This window comes from Podarcis tiliguerta, assembly GCF_965153285.1.
Source record: "Podarcis tiliguerta genome assembly, chromosome: 1".
NCBI lineage: Eukaryota > Metazoa > Chordata > Lepidosauria > Squamata > Lacertidae > Podarcis > Podarcis tiliguerta.
Window position 1 is genome coordinate 7,871,317 of NC_139534.1, and position 21,452 is coordinate 7,892,768.

At 46.1% G+C, this 21,452-nt stretch overlaps 1 protein-coding gene across 2 annotated transcripts in view; it reads right to left on the bottom strand.

Moving 5' to 3' along the window:
• Positions 1-12,396: 12,396 nt before the first annotated feature.
• PARD3B (par-3 family cell polarity regulator beta) overlaps positions 12,397-21,452 on the bottom strand; it is a 588,896-nt gene continuing 579,840 nt past the window's right edge. For both annotated transcript variants that reach the window (XM_083400643.1, XM_083400642.1), the window contains one exon: positions 12,397-18,194. In XM_083400643.1, coding sequence (XP_083256769.1) covers positions 17,831-18,194 — 364 coding nt within the window. In that variant the 3' untranslated portion in view covers positions 12,397-17,830. The remainder of the gene's footprint in view (positions 18,195-21,452) is intronic.

Consider the following 21,452-nt stretch of genomic DNA (forward strand, 5'->3'; position numbering starts at 1 on the left):
CCAATGGCAAGAGCGCTCTCTCCCTTCAGCCGGCTGTTGACTTGCTCTTATAAGCTCCATGTCAGATGGAACTTGCTGGTTGGCATCCCTCTGTCTTGGGAGACAGTGGAGGAGTTCGCCCAGTGCATCCCAACATTTCTTCTCTCTGCACTCCTCCCCGATTACCCGTCTCCACGCACCGTGGTAATCTGCAAGGGATTCTCACACAGTGGGGTTGATGTTGCCAGACTTCATGTCACATGTCAAAGAGCAAGCCAGCAGAAAACCACACCATTCAAAATTGGCTTTGCATGTACTTTGCATGCCCTCTACAGTGTATGTTTACAATAGATAGGCACAGTTGTACCTTGGATCCCAAATGCCTTGCGAGATGAACGTTTTGGCTCCCAAATGTCGCAAACCCAGAAGTGAGTGTTCTGGTTTCCGAACGTTCGCTGGAACCCTGAGAGCCAGCGTGGTTAAGAGCGGTAGTCTCGTAATCTGGGGAACTGGGTTCGCGTCTCCGCTCCTCCACATGCAGCTGTTGGGTGACCTTGGGCTAGTCACACTTCTCTGAAGTCTCTCATCCCCACTCACCTCACAGAGTGTTTGTTGTGGGGGAGGAAGGGAAAGGAGAATGTTAGCCGCTTTGAGACTCCTTAAAGGGAGTGAAAGGCGGGGTATCAAATCCAAACTCTTCTACTCTTCTTCTTCCAAACGTCTGACGTGGCTTCTGCAGCTTCTGAACGTTTTGGAAGCTGAGCGGACTACAGGAACGGATTCCGTTTGAGTTCTGAATTACTACTGTATTCTCTGTCTCCTGGATTTGGACTTTGTGTCTTTTGAAGAACAAAGGAAAGCCAAAGTGTGCATTCTATGTATCTTCTTTCTTCTTCTTTGGCGAGCACTCGTAGCCGAGTAAGATTGTCTTCCATAAACACGGTTTTAACAATGAGTCCGTAAGTGACTGTGGAGGCCAATTCTGGATCCACACGTCCTTCCACAGTGGGGACATAGGTTTCCGGGTGGGAGTTGATCACGGTGTGGATTTGCCAAGAGTGCCTTCTTCTTAGCATGTTTCTCCCTTGCATCCTGAGTTTGAGTGTCTTCAAAGCCCATGACACCTTTGGTAAAGGCTCCAGTTTGAGCGCTCGCAGGCCAGTGTTTCCCAGTTGTTGGTGTTTATGCTACATTTTTAAAAGATTTGCCTTGAGAGAGTCTTTGAACCTCTTTTGTTGACCACCAGCATTACACTTTCCATTTTAAAGTTTGGAATAGAGTAGTTGCTTTGGAAGATGATAATAGGCATCTGCACAATATGACCAGTCCAATGAAGTTGATGTTGAAGAATCATTGCTTCAACGCTGGTGTTCTTTGCTTCTTCCAGTAGCATTCTGTGTACATTTTGCCTTTTAATATGGTGCTCCCCTTCTCTCAATGTGTAGTTTTTTTTATTTTACAGCAGGCAAGTTTCTTGAATTCCTTTTCTGCTGGATTTCAAATCTGCAAGAGCATATGCCCTACAATTGAACCTTTGGATCAGATCAGCTGGTGGGACACCCCATTCCACTAAAGGTAAAGGGACCCCTGACCATTAGGCCCAGTTGTGACCGACTCTGGGGTTGCGGTGCTCATCTTGCTTTATTGACCGAGGGAGCCGACGTACAGTCATGTGGCCAGCATGACTAAGCTGCTTCTGGCGAACCAGAGCAGCGCACGGAAACGCCGTTTACCTTTCCGCTGGAGCGGTACCTATTTATCTACTTGCACATTGATGTGCTTTCGAACTGCTAGGTTGGCAGGAGCAGGGATCGAGCAACGGGAGCTCACCCCGTTGTGGGGATTCGAACCACCGACCTTCTGATCGGCAAGTCCTAGGCTTTGTGGTTTAACCCACAGCGCCACCCGCGTCCCATTCCACTAAAGGGGGAAGTAAATCCAAGAGTCTCTACATTCTTACCCTTGATATATGGTTATACTTGAATACTTTATATGTTTCTTTTTCTGATTCCACCTCACCCCTCCTGGGTCCCCTTACTATTTCAGACATCAATCTCCACCAAGAGTTTGAACTGCAAAGGCATATACCATACTTTTCAAGGAATACAGGCCCTGCCTACAGGCTTACGGTCTAATTAATGGCACAAGATGGAGGAAAGGGAAAAGGGAAAAGGGAAGGAGGGTCAGACAGGAACAGCTGGTGGGAGGGCGCGAAGGAAGAGAGGTGTCTTAGGGAAGTGTATGCATTTGATAACAGAGGAGGAAGGCAAATGTCCGGTAGTAAAGATATCCTGGTCTTTGGTTTACTTAACAAATTGGTGCCAGTGGAGTGGAGAGCCCAGGAAGAGAAGGAAAATACAGAATAATGCAACCAGGCTCCTGAGAATTATGTACTGGAAGCTCAGACTGAAGATAAGCAGAAAGAGGAAGCTGATTGAAAATAATTCTTCTCAGCTTTGCAGTTCCCCAAGCAGTGAAAAGTTTGAATGGAAGCACTGTTGGTTTGGGGTGTTTGGCTAATGAGAATAAAAGGAGAATTCCCTGGATGCCTAGATTCAGGTTTGGGGCAAGTACTTTTTGGTGAGAGTCCCAACAAAGATTTAAAATCACAAAACATGCAGCAAAGTAAAAGCATGGAAATATAGATCTTTAAAACATCCCCTTCTCAATTTCTTTCCAAATCTTTCCCTTAATTCCCTTGGTACCGAAAGAGACCAATGTTTGGTAAATGTTAATAGTGGTTTACTTACAAACTCTCAAAGTCATATTCATGTGCTTTTCCAAACAACAGCAAGAAAACATAGGCAGCAAAACTTACGTTTCAAAATCGGTAAATGTTTCTAAATTATTTGTATAGAAACACAAATATGACTTGCTAAAGTGATCAGCCCAGACATCTTTTCTGGTCGGCTTCACATGGTCGAAGAGAGTGAACAAAGGCTTTTGACAAACATTTCTCCCAAACTGAGGGGTGGGTGACCTAGTAATAATAATAATAATAATAATAATAATAATAATAATAATAATAATAAATTTTATTTTATTTATAAGCTGGGCTCAGGGCGGCTAACAACAATCAAAATAATCCAGCATTCTAAAAACATTCATTATAAAATTAATTAAAATCAAATTGATGGCAACCATTAAGCAAAATTCTGTGCAGATTGCCAGAGGAGGGAGTCAGGCTGGGCCCTGACCAAAGGCTTGGTGGAACAGCTCTGTCTTGCAGGCCCTGCGGAAAGATGTCAGGTCCCGCAGGGCCCTAGTCTCTTGTGACAGAGCGTTCTACCAGATTGGAGCCGCGGCTGAGAAAGCCCTGGCTCTAGTTGAGGCCAGCCTAACCTCTCTGTGGCCTGGGATCTTCAGGATGTTTTTATTTGCAGACCGTAAATTTCTCTGTGGGACATACCAGGATAGGCGGTCCCGTAGGTACAAGGGTCCTAGGCTGTATAGGGGTGTAAAGGTTAAAACCAGCACCTTAAACCTGATCCTGTACTCCACCAGGAGCCAGTGCAGCTGGTATAGTACCGGATGAATATGATCTCGCAGCGAAGTTACATTTGGCATAACTTCTTACTCTATGGTCTTAACTCTTTCATGCATCAACTAGTGCTAAGCATGCTGGTTATATGAGGCTGATATTTATCCCACAAGCATGATGTGCAATTGGTTTTCATTGGCTGAGAATGAACTGGAAGCTTATCTGAAACATTTGCGTGATGATCTGCTTCGATATTTGAATGAATCCCAAGTCCCAAGGTGAAGTGAGAGGCCTCTGAGGGATTTTTTGGCTTGTTTTAAGTGAAGCAGGATCAGTACAAGGGGGAAGTAGAAGTGGGGACTCCTGAAGCGGTTTGCGTGATCCTCAGTGATCCAGGTATTTTCAGCAAACGCTGGAGACAGTCATCAGCTGCAAGCAAAAGCAGTGTCTTTAAGCTCATCATAACTGGGTGGGGTGATGGAAGAAGGGACAACAGATGATTTAGAGTGGTGAAAGGCAGAACTCCATGGTCCCTTTTAACCAGAATGATTTTACCTGGGAAGCATATCCTTTCTCGTTCTCCCCACCCTTCTTGACTTTGGTAGGATTCACCCCCTTGCAAATGGCAACCTTGCCATTGAATTTTATCCAAATACACCCAGTTATTAATAATAAAGTTAAACAAGGTTCCCCCCCCCTTCTTTAAAATCAAACTGTAAAGATGTCTAGTGTAAAAGCCCCTAGGCCTACAGTGGTATCTTGGTTCTCAAACGCCTTGGTATTCAAACAACTTTGATCCCAAACATTGCAAACTCAGAAGTGTTCCGGTTTGCAAACTCTTTTTGGAAGCCGAATGTGCGCCACTCCATGTTCCGATTTGAGTGCCACACTTCTGTTTTGAGTGTTACGCTGAGATCTGTCTGTTTTTGCGGTTTTTTGTGTGTGACTGTGTGGCACCTAGTTCAGCTACTGATTGATTGATTGATTGATTGTGTGACTGCAGTACATTGTTTATTGCTTTCATTTTATGGATCAATGGTCTCGTTAGATAGTAAAATTCATGTTAAATTGATGTTTTAGGGGATGTTTTTAAAAGTCTGAACGGATTAATCCATTTTGCATTAGTTTCTATGGGAAAGTGTGCCTTGGTTTTGGAACGCCTTGGTTTTGGAATGGACTTCCAGAATGGATGAAGTTTGAGAACCAAGGTTCCACTGTACTTGCTTGTAATTTGGCATGCTTACCTACTTTGAAGAGGCACATATGCCTGCAAATTTCATCTGCTTCTATCAAAACAGGGTGGGGAAGTTACAGCCATTTTAAAATCTCTTAAGAGTAAAGAGGGACATTCTGAACTGTAATGAACCCCAAGCTGAATCAGGCAGCTTGCAGAGCACCTAAGGCACGCTATTTTCCAAAACACTGATCTTTGTGGCTGGTGCAGACTCCTGAACAGTAGTTAATTAGGACATGAGTGGAGAGCCATCAAGCATTCCTTCCTTCATGACCCCCCAGAGAGCAAGCTGGGCAGCCCTCCAGTCTGTGCCCCCAGGTTTCAACTAATTCCAGCTAAAAGCTCTCGGCTCTCTCCCTAAGGACATAGGAGATAAATGAGGAGCTATTTTGAGGTGGGTCCCCGTAGTTTTAGGTTGTTCATAACTGGACAAATTGTGCTCCGTAGTCTGCTCCTGCTTGATCAGAGAGTGTATAGTGGAATCCCTTCTAAAAAATCACACCAATCTAGTGCTCGTTCTTTGATTTTAGTAGTGCAATCTAACACCTACGGCAACTGCACAACTAAGTTGGAATTGTTCAGGCTTCTGGTCTCCTTATAATTGCCACTAGAGGTTTGTGCCTCTCCAGCTGTAGCTGCAACGTTTTCAAGAAATTTGTATTTCTATGTTCGAGAACTGTTTCGAATAAAAACCAACATTAATCTAGATTGTAGAAACTCTTCCGGCCACTGACGACGCAATTCAACTCGATCTGCCATGCCAAATAACTTTTTTCAAAGTTCTGTGTCTATAGACTATAATTCAAACTAGTGTGCTCAGGATATAACAGGATAGGTAAACTCCATCCGTTTTCTTTTCTGGCTACAAAACTTTTTGTTGGTGATCCCACTCTTGTCTTCTTCCAGGCCCCATGCATGTTGGCATTTTTCTTATAGCATGGGCCAAGGGCTCAGTCAGAACAGTATTCTAGAAGTTGCTCACCTTTCTACCAATGGCATCTTGTTATATTTAAAACATAGGGCATAAGACCTGTATATTGACATGGTGGGGGGAAAACAACCCAGCCTCTCAGAAACTGCATGTTGGCGGAGTCATCTGGACTCATCTGTCAGCCTCTGTTTATCTTGTCCCTATTTTCAAAAAGGGGAAAGGAGAGGACCCAAATAATTACCGCCCAGCAAGTCTGACATCAATACCAGGGAAGATTCTGGAGCAGATCATAAAGCAAACAATCAGTGAGCACCTAGAAAGGAATGCTGTGATCACCAATAGTCAGCATGGATTTCTGAAAAATAAGTCATGTCAGACTAACCTGATCTCATTTTTTGACAGAATTACAAGCCTGGTAGATGAAGGGAACGCAGTGGATGTAGTCTACCTTGATTTCAGCAAGGCATTTGACAAGGTGCCCCATGATATTCTTGTAAAGAAGCTGGTAAAATGCGGTCTTGACTATGCTACCACTCAGTGGATTTGTAACTGGCTGACTGACCGGACCCAAAGGGTACTCATCAATGGTTCCTCTTCATCCTGGAGAAGAGTGACTAGTGGGGTGCCACAGGGTTCTGTCTTGGGCCCGGTCTTATTCAACATCTTTATCAACGACTTGGATGATGGACTCAAGGGCATCCTGATCAAATTTGCAGATGACACCAAACTGGGAGGGGTGGCTAACACCCCAGAGGACAGGATCACACTTCAAAACGACCTTGACAGATTAGAGAACTGGGCCAAAACAAACAAGATGAATTTTAACAGGGAGAAATGTAAAGTATTGCACTTGGGCAAAAAAAATGAGAGGCACAAATACAAGATGGGTGACACCTGGCTTGAGAGCAGTACATGTGAAAAGGATCTAGGAGTCTTGGTTGACCACAAACTTGACATGAGCCAACAGTGTGACGCGGCAGCTAAAAAAGCCAATGCAATTCTGGGCTGCATCAAGAGGAGTATAGCATCTAGATCAAGGGAAGTAATAGTGCCACTGTATTCTGCTCTGGTCAGACCTCACCTGGAGTACTGTGTCCAGTTCTGGGCACCACAGTTCAAGAAGGACACTGACAAACTGGAACGTGTCCAGAGGAGGGCAACCAAAATGGTCAAAGGCCTGGAAACGATGCCTTATGAGGAACAGCTAAGGGAGCTGGGCATGTTTAGCCTGGAGAAGAGGAGGTTAAGGGGTGATATGATAGCCATATTCAAATATATAAAAGGATGTCACATAGAGGAGGGAGAAAGGTTGTTTTCTGCTGCTCCAGAGAAGCGGACACGGAGCAATGGATCCAAACTACAAGAAAGAAGATTCCACCTAAACATTAGGAAGAACTTCCTGACAGTAAGAGCTGTTTGACAGTGGAATTTGCTGCCAAGGAGTGTGGTGGAGTCTCCTTCTTTGGAGGTCTTTAAGCAGAGGCTTGACAGCCATATGTCAGGAGTGCTCTGATGGTGTTTCCTACTTGGCAGGGGGTTGGACTCGATGACCCTTGTGGTCTCTTCCAACTCTATGATTCTAAGTTTATTTATTTATTTATTTATTAAGGATTTTCTTGTTTTACAGAAGTAAGTGTAATGCCTCGGTTTTTTTGGTTTTTTCCCCCATGTAACATTTTTACAAATCCATTTCATTTGTTGAGGCATTAGAGGGAGAAGAAAAAAAAAGAAAGAAAAAAGAAAGGGGGTGGTGGAGAGAGGGAAGATGGATGGGGGTGGGGTCGGGCGGCGGTGTTTCTATTATGTTTAATGTATGTAGAGTTTGGTGTCAGCGTTGCTTGTGTTGTTCACCTGTGTTCCTTTGGTGGTGAGAGAGGTTGGGGTTGGCCTAGGGTGTGATTGTTTGCTTGTGATTGGCTGTGGTGATCTTTGTTTTCGTGTGTGAGTGAGGTGGGTGGGTGTTTTGGATCAGGTTAGCCATATTGATTTGTATGCTGTTGGTGGATTCTTGTCATTGTCCTGTTGGGCTGTGTATGTGATAAAAGGGAGCCATACCGGGGTGAAGGCATCTTCTTCTGTTTGTCCCCGTGTCAGTTTCAGTTTATTAGTTAATTTTTCTAGTAGGGCTGTTTCCCATACTATTTGGTACCATTGGTCCATGCTTACTCCTGACAGGTCTCTCCAGTGTCTGGCTATGATGCTTCTGGCTGCTGAGAGTAGGTGGGTTATGAGTTCTTTGTGGTGTAAATGGGTATTGTTGTCTTGGAAGAAATCCCCTAGATGCAATCAAAAAACAATGGGAGAATGACATAGGCTATGAGATTAACCCCACTCAATGGACCAGAATGTGGTCTAAACCCCCCTTTAAATCCATATCAATGAAAAGAAAAGAACTCACACTGAAACTCACCTACAGGTGGTACCTAACACCAAGGAAACTAGCGGTAATACACCCAGGAACCTCACCAAAATGCTGGAGAGGGTGCACCTCCACAGGCACATACCTCCACATGTGGTGGGAGTGTCCCAAAATCCAACTATTCTGGACAACTGCCATACAAGAAATATGTAAAATAACTAAGCAAGTCATAGACATCACCCCAGAATTGGCCCTACTAAACATCTTCCATCTCCTCAAGTTCAATCCCACTTGTATTGTCCCTGCATTCTGGTATGAGAGAGCATTAGTCCACCTTCTGGTGTGCTTATATTACGCTCCCTCACCATGTAATTAAGGTGAGTTGGCAACGCATTATCTGTATAATGCCCAGGGAGATTATGCCTATCTCTTACTGAGTTTGCAAGTACTGGGTCATACCACTTCAGACTGAATGTCTCACTAAATCCTTCTGTTTCTGGCTGCACAAGAGAGATTTTCCAAGCCAAAACTTTGTGCACCATCACGTGTGAAAATGGCACGAGTGCCCACCATGCAACGATTACACGGTGCACCAGTGGCGTAGCGTGGGGGGCCGGCCGCACCGGACACAACATCTGGGGGGGGGCACGCTCGCACTCGCAGTTCTCTGCCCCTACCTGGCTCACTCACTCTCTCTCACTGCAGTGCTGGCTGTGCGAATCCGATCCGAGCCGCCGGGTCGCCGCCCACTGTGGAGGGGAGGGTGCCAGGCGTGCGGTGCGGAGAGAGAGCGAGGGACTATCTGGGGGAGGGACAGTGCAGCGGGGGGGGGGCACAAATTACTTGCCTTGCCCCGGGTTAGGGGGCACAAATTACTTGCCTTGCCCCGGGTGCTGACAACCCACGCTACGCCACTGCGGTGCACTGATTTGCTGCCATTTTTGGGGGGCTGGGATTCTTAACACAACCCTTAGCTTGCTGCTGAAGCGAAGGCAATTTTCAAAGATTCTCTCTTTCCTTAGCATCCGTTGTGCACATTGTTCAAGGGGACACTTTGACCCCTGTGCAGGGGACAGGAACTTTTCTTCTCTCAAAGTCCTTGTTAACTTATCTCAGCATCCAAGCTTCTGTTTTTGTGTGTAACGGCAGCATGGAGTGGAGCAGATTTAAGAGCAGCTTAAAAAGGGGAAAAAAGGACAGTCACCAGGTTCTTTGTGCTTAAAAGACTTCTTTTGTTTCCTGTTCTCTTGATTCATCTGTTTATATCATTAGCGGGGGTGGGGTGGGGAAGAAGGGGAATTAAAGCATTAGAGCTTTATCTACCTATGTAGATTTAGCTAAAAGTGCAACACACTTGACAGAAATCCCCTTCAAAATTGCTGTCTACACGGATTATCATTTAATATGTGCTAAAACCAACTTAATGTTGCCTGTGCCTTGGGTATAAATGTCAAACTCTGCATATATATGTCCTGGATTTTCTTGAGCACTGAATATGTTTTAATGAATCCAGTCACAACCTTGATAGATTTGAAGACCTTCTCATGTTCCAGGGTTGAGGTTTCGCCATCCTTCAGTTTGTTCGCTGAATATCATAAAGGAAGAAAGGCTTTATTTAGTGTTGGAATAATCTCTTTACTGACTGCTACAGAGGATTCCATTTTCTTTTCTGTTTCTTTGAGGTGCATTTGCCAGGCCGCAACATCTCAGATAGTGGCTCTAACTGCTCAAAGATGTGGACCTGTATTATATATTCCTTTGACATCTGTCTTGACTGCTTCTCTTTAGTGTGAAATCTGTCCCCTTTCCCCCCCCTGCATCTACTTTTAAAACATCCACAACCTCGCTTGGTGGTTTTACTGATTACAAACCACAGAGCAGGAGCTTACAAGACCAGAAGGGAAGTAATCTATATGTAACTGAGACTACATAAGGGATTTGGGCAGATAAAAAGCAGTCCCAGGCTGGACCATGCCAGACCACATCTAAACTCCTGTAAAAAGTGACAGAGGCTTAGGGTAAGAGAGCTAAACTTGGCAGCCACTCATGTTAGAATGCAATGTCTCTGTCACATGATTAAGCCCATTCCATATTTCTGAAGAGTGAAGTGGCGGTTTGGAAACGATGCATGGTATTTTATGCAGAAGCCAAACGTTTCTTCTGAACACTGAAAACAGTGACAAGCTCTTGTGAATTTCTGTCACCCCTATTCTCTTTGCCCAATTACCCTCCCAACCCACTGAACCCCTACTGCACATTGGTTGCTGCTTATTCTGCAACTCTGATACCTGTAAATTGACCGCGATTTCACTTTTGTAAAAAACAAAACCCCTCCAATACTTAAAAACCTCCATTTCCCCAATTTATCTGGTTGTCCTTAAAGAACAGAAGCAACCTGAACATGTTCTGCAACATTTACTATTACATACGGTCAGTGCTTCCCCCCTCCTAAAAAAAATGTTTAGGGGTACTCTCATTTTCCTACTCTTATTGAAATACTGCCCCTCAATGAGGCCAAATTTAAGATTCACAGAATGTTTAGGGGTATGCATACCCCCAGGAAAAAAACAACTGCATATGGTGCTTTGTTGTCCATCCAACCTGCAATATTATGGGCCAGCCCAAGTAAAATATTTGTAAAGGTAAAGGTAAAGGGACCCCTGACCATTAGGTCCAGTTGTGGCCGACTCTGAGGTTGCAGCGCTCATCTCGCTTTATTGGCTGAGGGAGCCGGCGTACAGCTTCCGGGTCATGTGGCCAGCATGACTAAGCCGCTTCTGGTGAACCAGAGCAGCGCACGGGAACGCCGTTTACCTTCCCGCCGGAGTGGTACCTATTTATCTATTTGCACTTTGACGTGCTTTTGAACTGCTAGGTTGGCAGGAGCAGGGACCGAGCAACGGGAGCTCACCCCATCGCGGGGATTTGAACCACCAACCTTCTGATCAGCAAGTCCTAGGCTCTGTGGTTTAACCCACAGCGCCACCTGCGTCCCTTAACATATTTGTACATTTGGGCTAATGGTGGCATAGCAATTAATGTTGTCCTGTGCTTAAGTCATTGTCCTACTTAAGTCATTTCTTGCTCTTGTTCCTAGGAGGCTGGTATTCAGAGATACAGTGCCCGTAATGCAGAAGTACAGGGTAGCTGTTTGCCCAACTCCACGGAGGATAGTCATCTGGTCCAAGCCTAGATTGAAGAACCATAAGGAGGAACAGGGAAAGTTGCACATCAGGTCAGTCTTCTGCCCTATGCTGAGATGTACTGTATGTCTATTTAAGGTAAAGGTACCCCTGACCATTAGGTCCAGTCGCGGATGACTCTGGGGTTGCGGTGCTCATCTCGCTTTATTGGCCGAGGGAGCCGGCGTACAGCTTCCAGGTAATGTGGCCAGCATGACTGGCGAACCAGAGCAGCACACGGAAATGCCGTTTACCTTCCTGCCGGAGCGGTACCTATTTATCTTCTTGCACTTTGACATGCTTTCGAACTGCTAGGTTGGCAGGAGTGGGGACCGAGCAACGGGAGCTCACCCCGTCACACGAATTTGAACCGCCGACCTTCTGATCGGCAAGTCCTAGGCTCTGTGGTTTAACCCACAGCACCACCCATGTCTATTTAAATGGTAGCAATTAATTTAAATGGTAGCAATTGGAGAGCCAGTGTGGTGTAGTGGTTAAGAGCAGTGGACTCGTAATCTGGTGAACCGGGTTCACTTCCCTGCTCCTCCACATGCAGCTGCTGGGTGACCTTGGGCCAGTCACACTTCTCTGAAGTCTCTCAGCCCCACTCACCTCACAGAGTGTTTGTTGTGGGGGAGGAAGGGAAAAAGGAGATTGTTAGCCGCTTTGAGACTCCTTAGAGTAGTGATAAAGCGGGATATCAAATCCAAACTCCACTTCTTCTCTTCTTCTTCCTAAATTGGTGTTTATATGTATACCAGTAACAGGGACAAGAAAACCCCTATAAATAAGGCACCACTGGCTTCAGTTGAATCTGGTATGCTTAGATTTGCTTGGTATCTGTGACATTCAGAAAAGCAGTTTTGAGCAGCTTCGTTAACATGTGACAAGGTTGGATTTGGGGACCCAAATTTGCTGTGTCAATTACTTGGTTTGGAGTGGTAGTGGTGGCAAACTCAGGGTTCGCGGCACAAAAATGGTACTAAACTTTGGCATCAGGATTTTTTTTTGGGGGGGGAGATCTGGAATTTCGGGGTCACACTTTAATGAAGCTGTTTTGAGCTAATCTTGCCGCTGGATGAATGCAGCCTGGAGGTTTGTGGTGTGCAAAACAATGGCAAGACGGAAACTAACCCCCCCCATTATGTTTCTTCTCAAAGAGCGTCTCTATTGATGGCTGACCACAGTTGATGGGGATCAAAAGATCAGACAAAAAAGAGCCCTTGGCCATTGTTCTTAAAGCCTTTATTTTAATGCAAAATAAAACTGTTCAGCATTTATATTGTGATATGTAACGAAAGAAAAGTGAAACAGTGGTACCAGATGATCTCTTAATTCCCCCCAATAAATTTCCCAAACTTTTAAACAATTTAAAAAAAGCACACACAAATATAGGCGCATATGCGCAACCACAAGAAACAATAGAAAAGGAGAGCGGTGTGCAAACGAGCAATTCCCATTACCGTTTGTGGGATTGCGCCAGAAATATTCTGAAATTGATGTCTTGTGAATGAAGGCTTAAAAATACGTATGTATAAGAAAAAGGTTCTGGTTTCTGCACTGAGAGGCAAACATCTCTCCAGTAAGTGCACAGATGGCTAGAATGCTCTTGCAAAAAGTTATACGCGAGAGTCTGATCTGGGAAAGCTGTCCATGCCTCTTAGCTCCCACAAGGGAGAGTTCACTCCAGAGCACATCTACCATGGAACGTCTAGTGTTTTTAAAAAGGCAGAAAGGAAGGAGGTAGCGTTTCAACAGTATACAAAGATTAGGCAGCACGTGAAGCTTTATATCTGGCTAAGGGTAGCACTTGGAATGTTGGGGTTTTGAAGAGAATTTGGAAATCTGACTTCCCAGGACCTCTCCTTGTTTTTTGGACGACTCCCCCTTTTCAGTTGCTGCAGTCAGAGTTGATCCTCCGTCCCAGGAGCTAATAATGTCAACAGCTGGTTCAGGAAACTGTTGGGTGTCTGGACGGAGCACCCAGTCACTCAACAGTTAACGCGTCAAATCTAGTTTTCGTCACAAAAATAAAATTAAATTAAAAAATGCAACAGGAATTTGCTCCAAAGTACACTGATGTTTCCAGTAAGTTCAGCGGGCTTTCAGCCAGGCTTCTGTTCCAAATGCAATACCTAAACCAGCTCAGCACTCAGGGAATAAATGTACAAAGCTGTATCTAGCCGTTTTGACTGCTTGCTCTGAAGCTGGTGTTATGCAGCCCCCATCCCTTGCGCTGTCCTTACGGTTTCCCTGCCGGCATGCGCCAAACCTTTGCCCCTCTTCGCAAGGGAGCCTCGTCCTTTGAAGAGCCAGCCTTTGAAGAAAGCAGATCACACAGTTGGCTAGCAACTGCAATGTGCTCCTTCTTAGCCCTTTGGGGGGTTAAGGTGGGAAGGTATAGATGGCTTGTGCAGCTCATATTTGTGCCTTATGATAGGACACGTTCTCCCTACCTCTTGTCAGGATACGGGCATGAATCTGGTCATTCATCCCTATTTGTTGGCCTGAGCTTCATCTCTCAAGCAAGGGGAAATTGGGACTGCGGTAGGAGGCACCTGTCTTTGTCACAGGATGGGGCCGACACGGCAAACCTAATCAACAGTGATGCCCATTTTCGAACTTGCGTGTGAAAATGCATCCCACAGGGGCAGATCAGAGCCACCCATATTCACTTGCGATGGCTTCTGTCGGATTGGCACGTTATCATGGACATTTAGCACAGGAGGCCTTTGCGAATAGCAAAGAACCCTCTCAGATCCATTAATATTTTCAAACATACGGGCGCATGCGAGAAAAGAGCAACTTGTTTTCTTAATGGCTCGTGTGGAATTGTTTAGTGTGCAAGTGATATATATTTTGATCCACCAGCTACAGCACCTTGTGATATGTGTGTGTGTGTGTGTGCTACACATTTGTCTGCAATATGGTGCCGATAGTTTGTTTTGCGTTGTTCCAGAGAAGCAGGATATATATACATATACATGCGTGCGCGCGCACACACCCACACCCACACTCTTCTGTGAGTCACTTAAGGCAGCCAACTGCTCTCCCTCCCCATTAGAAACAGGGGGGCATTTCAGACTGATGGGGATGCCATTCAGTTTCCTTTGCTCCTGTCCCCCCCAAACCAGGCCAGGAGTTTTTGCTCCTTTCAGCAAAGCATGAAGCATCTATATAGTACTGCATCTATTTTTTTTAACCAAAAGGAGGGAAAGTCTCCTATAGCTTTGAAACCAGAAGCATAGTTGAATACCCCATTGGCTAAGATTAACAGCTGAGAAGGGTCGTCTCTTGACCTGCCTCGTCCTACGAAATGGAGCCGCTGCAGTCAATGGGAGTTTTAGAAGGGTGTTTCATGTTACATGGAAAACAATTGAGCACGAGCTTCAAAGGCCATAAATAATCCAGACAGGCTCTTTCCATTCAATTTGGATTTATCCCTAGCTCCTGAAATGCTGTCAGTTATCTCTGTGAATGGGAACGAAATGGCACCAGAAAGGGGTTAGGAGGCCGGTGATTTATAAGGCAAGAGCTTATCTTCCAAAGCTCCCCTTAATTGTGATCAGGCTAGAGATAAAGCCACTGTCATCAGCATTAGCTTTTTCTATTGGAGGATCCAACGTATCGTAGGTTATATTTGTACAAAGTGCATTTTAAAATGTTCACCTCACTCCCAGTGGCCTTTCTGCACTCCTTGAACATCTGCCTATCTTTATCTGTCTTACATATGGTCTATTTACAGAAATCTTTGAGGGGGAAGCACTGGTACTACACCCCAAAGGGGAAGGGAATGGGGTTGTTCTTTGAGAGTGGCCTTCTCCATATCAATCTTGCTTCAGATCCAAAGTTGAAGCTTATCTCAATTAAATGATTGCCTGCATACACCTGAGACGAAGGTCCACCTCCATGCTCTTCAAAAGAGTTCACAAGGCAAGGGATAAAGCAGAAGAATTTCATCGCAGAGAATTCCCCCACAGGCTGGGTTAGATGACCTGGATCATATTGTTCTGGAGCCACCAGGCACTCCAAGTGACCTAAAAACGTCACACATTTGGGGTAACTTCCACCGTTGCAGGTGAAGCTGTAAATACCAGCAAAATGGCTGGCACAGACTACAGGGCCACAGAAGACAGAAAGCAATCTCTTTTTTCATAATGAACTCCACCCAGTGTTTCTCAAACTTGGGTGCCCAGCTGTTGTTGGACTACAGCTCCCATCATCCCTAGCTAACAGGACCTGCGGTCAGGGATGAGGGGAATTGTAGTCCAACAACAGTTGGGGACCCAAGTTTGAGAAACAAGGAAGAACTTTGTCCTCCCTCCACCAAACCAGGACGGAAGAAAAGTAACATTTTAACATGATTGATCTAGTTTGGATGACCAGTCACTATACACCAGTGATAACAACAGGCCATTATTTCCTGTCTTCTGTGTGGTATCTTACCTCAGTTCAGATATGAAACAAGATATTCAACAGGAACTTAGGTTTAGCAAGGAGTAAACAATTCGAGGGTCACACTCTACTTAAGCCTGCAAATGTTAAGGAAGGCATGACTGCACTTACCGGGAGGGACTTAGCTGCCCATTTAAAAGTGGACTGGACAAAATTTAAGGGTATTTTATACAGATACATTTCCCAAAAACATCAGCCTCTCAGCTTACTTATTCACAGCCACTTGAAATTCATCTGGTGGAAATAGATATTGGCCTTTTACATGGCTATAATATGTATTTGCCATTTTAGGAACAAGCAGTCTGAGAATAATTACAGGGAAAAGTCACTCCTTCTTAGAATTAATGGTAGAAACACAACTGTCCTCGCTAAACTGTTTCCTGCTTAGTCCTGCCTAGAGAGTAAATGACCTAGAGAAGGCTATGAGACACACAACCTTGGATCCCAACCTTGCTATTTGCTACTCAGGGACTTTGAATCTGAGGCTGTTAGGTTTGGGTTTTGTTCCTTTTCATATTAAACAAACAAACAAAAAAATCAATTACTTATATGAATATTAATACTTGGGACAACAATGTTAGGCCAGTGGGTTCGGTGCGACACCACAGAACCTTTCATGGGCAATGGAGGAGCTTGTCCTTTCAAACGCAGCAACACAAATTTGTGTGTGTGACAGATTCACTAAGCGCCAAGTCTCCAGAGGCCAGCGGGTATAATGAAGCCATTTCAGAAAGGGTAAATGATAAATGGCTGTGCCTGGTAGATGACCCCTCTGTGCAATATATAATAATTATGAGACGACCTGTGTAATGAATCCTGTTAATTTGCTGCATACCAAAAGGAAACCAACAGCTCCTTCTGTGGCCAGGCCCCAAGGTCTTTTCCTTGAAAGGAAAAGGGCTATGGAATAAATAGCCTTGAAAGCCATCCAAAGGAAAGGATGGTTTTTTAATTTTTTTTTTTAAAAAGGGGGGTGTTTAAAAAAAAATGATGCTGGAGCTGCTCCGAATTCCTAGCTCATCAAAGTTTCAGAGGCTTTGTTAGACAGGGTGGCAAGTAAAAATAAACAGAACCACAAAGACCCTCCACGTCCCCCGCAATCAATAACCTGCAAACAGGACCATCTCCCTCAGAAATGCAAGCTAGAGGAACACCAGGGACCACCTGAGCTTCCTCGCTTCACTGTTGGAATATGATTGGAAGTCATTAAAACACCATTCTTAACCTGTATCTCTGATCCTCTGGTGTGTTTTTGTCTTCTCTCTTAAAATGACCACCTGATAACCCACCATTTTAAAACAGAAGGAGCCTCCTTTGCTACAGTCTCACCAAGCCCTGCAGAATTTCTGCCAGGCAACAGGGGCCCTGGTATCCCCTGACCTTCCTTCCTGGGGTGGGATCTGAAGAAGAATAGCCTTCACAGGAGACACTTTGAAGTCAAAAGCCAACGCAAGGATAGCTGGGTGCTGTGCCTGAATGGCCAGCAACGGTTTGTTTGGGAGGGGCAGACTCCCGCTATCACTCCTGCAAAATTGGGTGCTGGGGGCGAGTTGTCTTACATAGCCACTGCCACCGTCCCTACAACCCTTTCGTCTCTGAGTTGGCAACTGGGGAGAGCGAATAAGATTCTCCAAATGGTCTCCATGTGACAATGCGAAAAACTGAAGAGGGGGACAGAAAAACTGAATAACTGAAGGGGCAATTAAAAAATATGACCGGGATGAGAGCAAAACAGTATTTCCCTATGACAACAGAGAGAGATGTCAGGTCACACCGTGAGCCCATCTCCACTAAAATAATTCTCCAGTCAGAGGTCATAGAAAAGAAGGGTCTGCCATACTGGGGGCACACACAGTGGCACCCATGGAATACTCTTTCTGAAACAATGTCCAAAATAGTTCCCTGCAATGTGGGCATCTAGCATGTGCTTGTGTAGTTAGTTGCAAACAGCCCTGAGTGGCACTTTTAAGGTGTGCTTAGAAGAAATTCTGCTTACTCTTCACCTGCCGCCTTCTACGTTAAAACACACACTCCGATACACCGGTGGTACCCAAAAGTCATTGTACCGCTTTTTGCGAGCTCGCAGTTATGTTCACGAACATGTCCTGGGTGCAAAGTGGACAGGCTGAAACGGCATCTCTCCCCTGGGGTAGGAAAGATCAGTGGTAACGGCTGCAAGGTGAGATATCGACAGGAGTCCGGCTTTAGGCTATACGGCCGCAGTCATGGGGTCCTTCTGCCTAGGATCTTGATGCCTGTATTGGTACTGATCCGGGCCGGCTCGGCGATGAGCGAGTCTGCCCATTTCATGATAAGGCAGCCCCCTGTGGCCTTGAGGCGGGGAGGGTGGCACATCTTGGCGGAGGGGTCCTTTGTGCTGGCCTACCGGTTGCTGTGGAAGACCACCCTGAGGATACCATATCTCTGTTGCCCTTGGGCCATCTTGTGGGAGAGCATAGCTCCCTTTGGAGGGGTGTACTGGTGGGTGGCCAGCTTGATAGTAAGGAACATCTCTGTCTTTATACATCACCCGTTGTCCTGCTATGTACTCCATGGGTTCTATGGGTCCATGCCTGGGAGGGAAAGAAAAGAAGAGAGCTGTAAATAGAAAGCCCCACATCGCTTCCATTTGAAGTGCCCCATTTGTTTGGGAACAACGCGGGTGGCGCTGTGGGTAAAAGCCTCAGCGCCTAGGGCTTGCCGATCGAAAGGTCGGCGGTTCGAATCCCTGCGGCGGGGTGTGCTCCCGTTGTTCGGTCCCAGCGCCTGCCAACCTAGCAGTTCAAAAGCACTCCCGGGTGCAAGTAGATAAATAGGGACCGCTTACTAGCGGGAAGGTAAACGGCGTTTCCGTGTGTGGCTCTGGCTCGCCAGAGCAGCGATGTCACGCTGGCCACGTGACCCGGAAGTGTCTGCGGACAGTGCTGGCCCCCGGCCTCTTGAGTGAGATGGGCGCACAATCCTAGAGTCTGTCAAGACTGGCCCGTACAGGCAGGGGTACCTTTACCTTTACCTTATTTGTCTGGGACAAGAAAAGCCACCAAGCTCTAGCGACTGGCCAACGTGAGTCAAGACAGAATAAAGACTTCCTGGCAGATGCATGCTGCTAGATTGGTAAAACACACGCCGGAAGCTGGCGCAAAGGTCCAGCGCACATCGCAGCTCCTTTAGAAAAAGGCACCACTGGAATCCTCCGCCTCACAATGCGAGCTCCTCACGACCCTCTTGCAATAATGGAAAACAAAGAACCCTTTCAATGATGTGCGTCGGACTGTGTCTTATCTAGCCTGAGGATAAACAGATGAGTTGGGTCTGCATCCTGGCGAGCCCCACAAGGCTCACGGACACCAATATTCACACCTCAAAGCTGTTTGGCCAATTTTCTTGTCTCAGACATGTCAGTCCATAAAAACTCTCCGAGCCTCGCAGTTGGAAAGCCTGGAACTCCCAGAAGAAAACAGTACGGATATGAGGATATTGTATCTGCATTTAGTGGGCTAGCTGCCAACACCGTTTCAGTGGAAAAGAGCACACTCAAACACACATGGGCGTGAGTAGGAGGGCCTAAATCTGTAACGTCTCTGCATCAATAAGGATTTGACAAGCTCTGGTGCATGTGAAAAGCAACATGTGTGACCATGTAATGCCAAGGGGCCTGATTATGGAGTAATTTCTGTAGTTTTCTCTGTCTTAATTCCAGGATTTACATTAATGAGGGGATTCTCCCTAATAAGGGTAAAGCCGGGATAAGTGTTACATGGAATAAATAACTGTTTTATGTAGATGTCAAACCAGAAGCCACACATACACACACAAAAAAACCCTCTGTGTGATTAGAGATTGTTCTCTTCAAGGCTAAAATATTTCTTCAGTTACAGAAAGAATGCTGACTAGCTCTGAAGAGAACTGTTGACGGCAACGTTTTTTCAGATGCAAAAATAGATACCATACTTTCTGGAGTGTGTTGGTTTTTGCAGACCAGACACCACCCTGCAATGCAGTGCTGAATATCCCCCCCCCCCACACATATATGCTTTCTTTTTTGGACCTGCAGTGATTTGGCTTCTATTTTTTTTTAATTTGTCATTTTTTAAAAAAAACAAAAGTGAATGCTGAATCTCTGCAATCAAGCCCTTCTCCTGTCCCCCCTAACTCTGGTCCAGCTTCCCAGAAAAAGGTGGGGGAACCTTGGAACAAGCCAAGCTTATCTTCCACCTTAAGCAATCTCGGCACATGGAAACTCCGATATACGGATGCCAGTTACAAGCAGATTGGAGGCAGCCTCCACTACGAAGGAGGAGAGGCAAGACTCTAGCCAGGGAGATATTTTTGGTCATTGTTGTTCAGGCCAGTTGTGGAAGAACTTGTATCTTCTGAAATGCCGCACAAGATATAACACACACAACCGGGAAGCAGAGCTCAGACGGTGACAGATCCCTGGACCAACCTTGCTCCTTGTGTATTCATGGAAGATCATCAAAAAACAAAACAGAAAAACCCAGAGGAACCCAAGGTGTAGCATACGACCATTTAAAATCATATTAAAGGTAAAGGTAAAGGGACCTTTGACCGTTAGGTCCAGTCGCAGACGACTCTGGGGTTGCGGTGCTCATCTCGCTTTACTGGCTGAGGGAGCCGGCGTACAGCTTCTGGGTCATATGGCCAGCATGACTAAGCCACTTCTGGAGAACTAGAGCAGTGCACAGAAACACCGTTTACCTTCCCGCCGGAGTGGTACCTATTGATCTACTTGCACTTTGTGCTTTTGAACTGCTAGATTGGCAGTAGCTGGGACCGAACAACGGGAGCTCACCCCGTCGTGGGGATTTGAACCACCGACCTTCTGATCGGTAAGCCCTAGGCTCTGTGAGCACCACCCACATCCCTTTAACATCATATTAGCATCAAGTAAAATAGGTAAGAGTGAGCAATAAAGATTTACACAACGGCAACCTAAATCCACAAAAGGAAAGGAAAAGCCAGCAGATTCAAGAGGTGTGGGAAATTTAAAAAGTTTTCACCTAGAAAGAATCTAAGAAGAGTCCTGCTTGATCAGACAGTTGGTGAAACTTTTTTCTTTTCTTTTCATCCTTGTGCCATACAACCTGAGTCCTTGTGGTGAAGAGTCTCACCCCCTCAGCCTTCACTCTTCTGAAAATTCAATCCCACCCCAATTTCAATTCCTGCAGGTAACACTTATGCTTTCTAATAGGAGAGCAGCAGCAAATACCGTATTTTTCGTCCCATAGGACGCACCTAGTTTTTTGGGGGGAAAATAAAGGAATTTCCCCCCGTTTATTTCCCCCCCAAAACCAGGTCAGGAAAACCGAACCAGGTCGAGGAACAGCGGGATGGTGGCGCTGCGCCTCCCTGCTGTCCCCCGAGCTTGTGGGGCTGGCTGATGTCTGCCCGGTGTGCGGGGCGCTCTGCTTCAGGGCGCCCCTTGCGCTGGGCGGCAGGCTGCTATCCGCAGCGTGTGGGGAGCCCTGCGGGGAACTCCTGCAGGGCTCCCCACACTGCGGATGTCTGCCCGGCATGAGGGACGCTCTGCTTCAGGGCGCCCCTCGTGCCGGGAAGCAGGCTGCTATCCGCAGCCTAGAGAGCCCTGCGGGAACTCCTGCAGGGTTGCCTAGGCTGCGGATGTGTTCCTGAAGCGCCGGGCGTGCTGCTTTCAGCGCGCCCGGCGCTCCGGGAAGCAGGCTGCTATTCGCAGCCTAGACAGCCCTGTGGGAACTCCCGCAGGGTTGCCTAGGCTGCGGATGCGTTCCCGAAGCGCCGGACACTCTGCTTTCAGCGCGCCCAGCGCTCCGGGAAGCAGGCTGCTATCCACA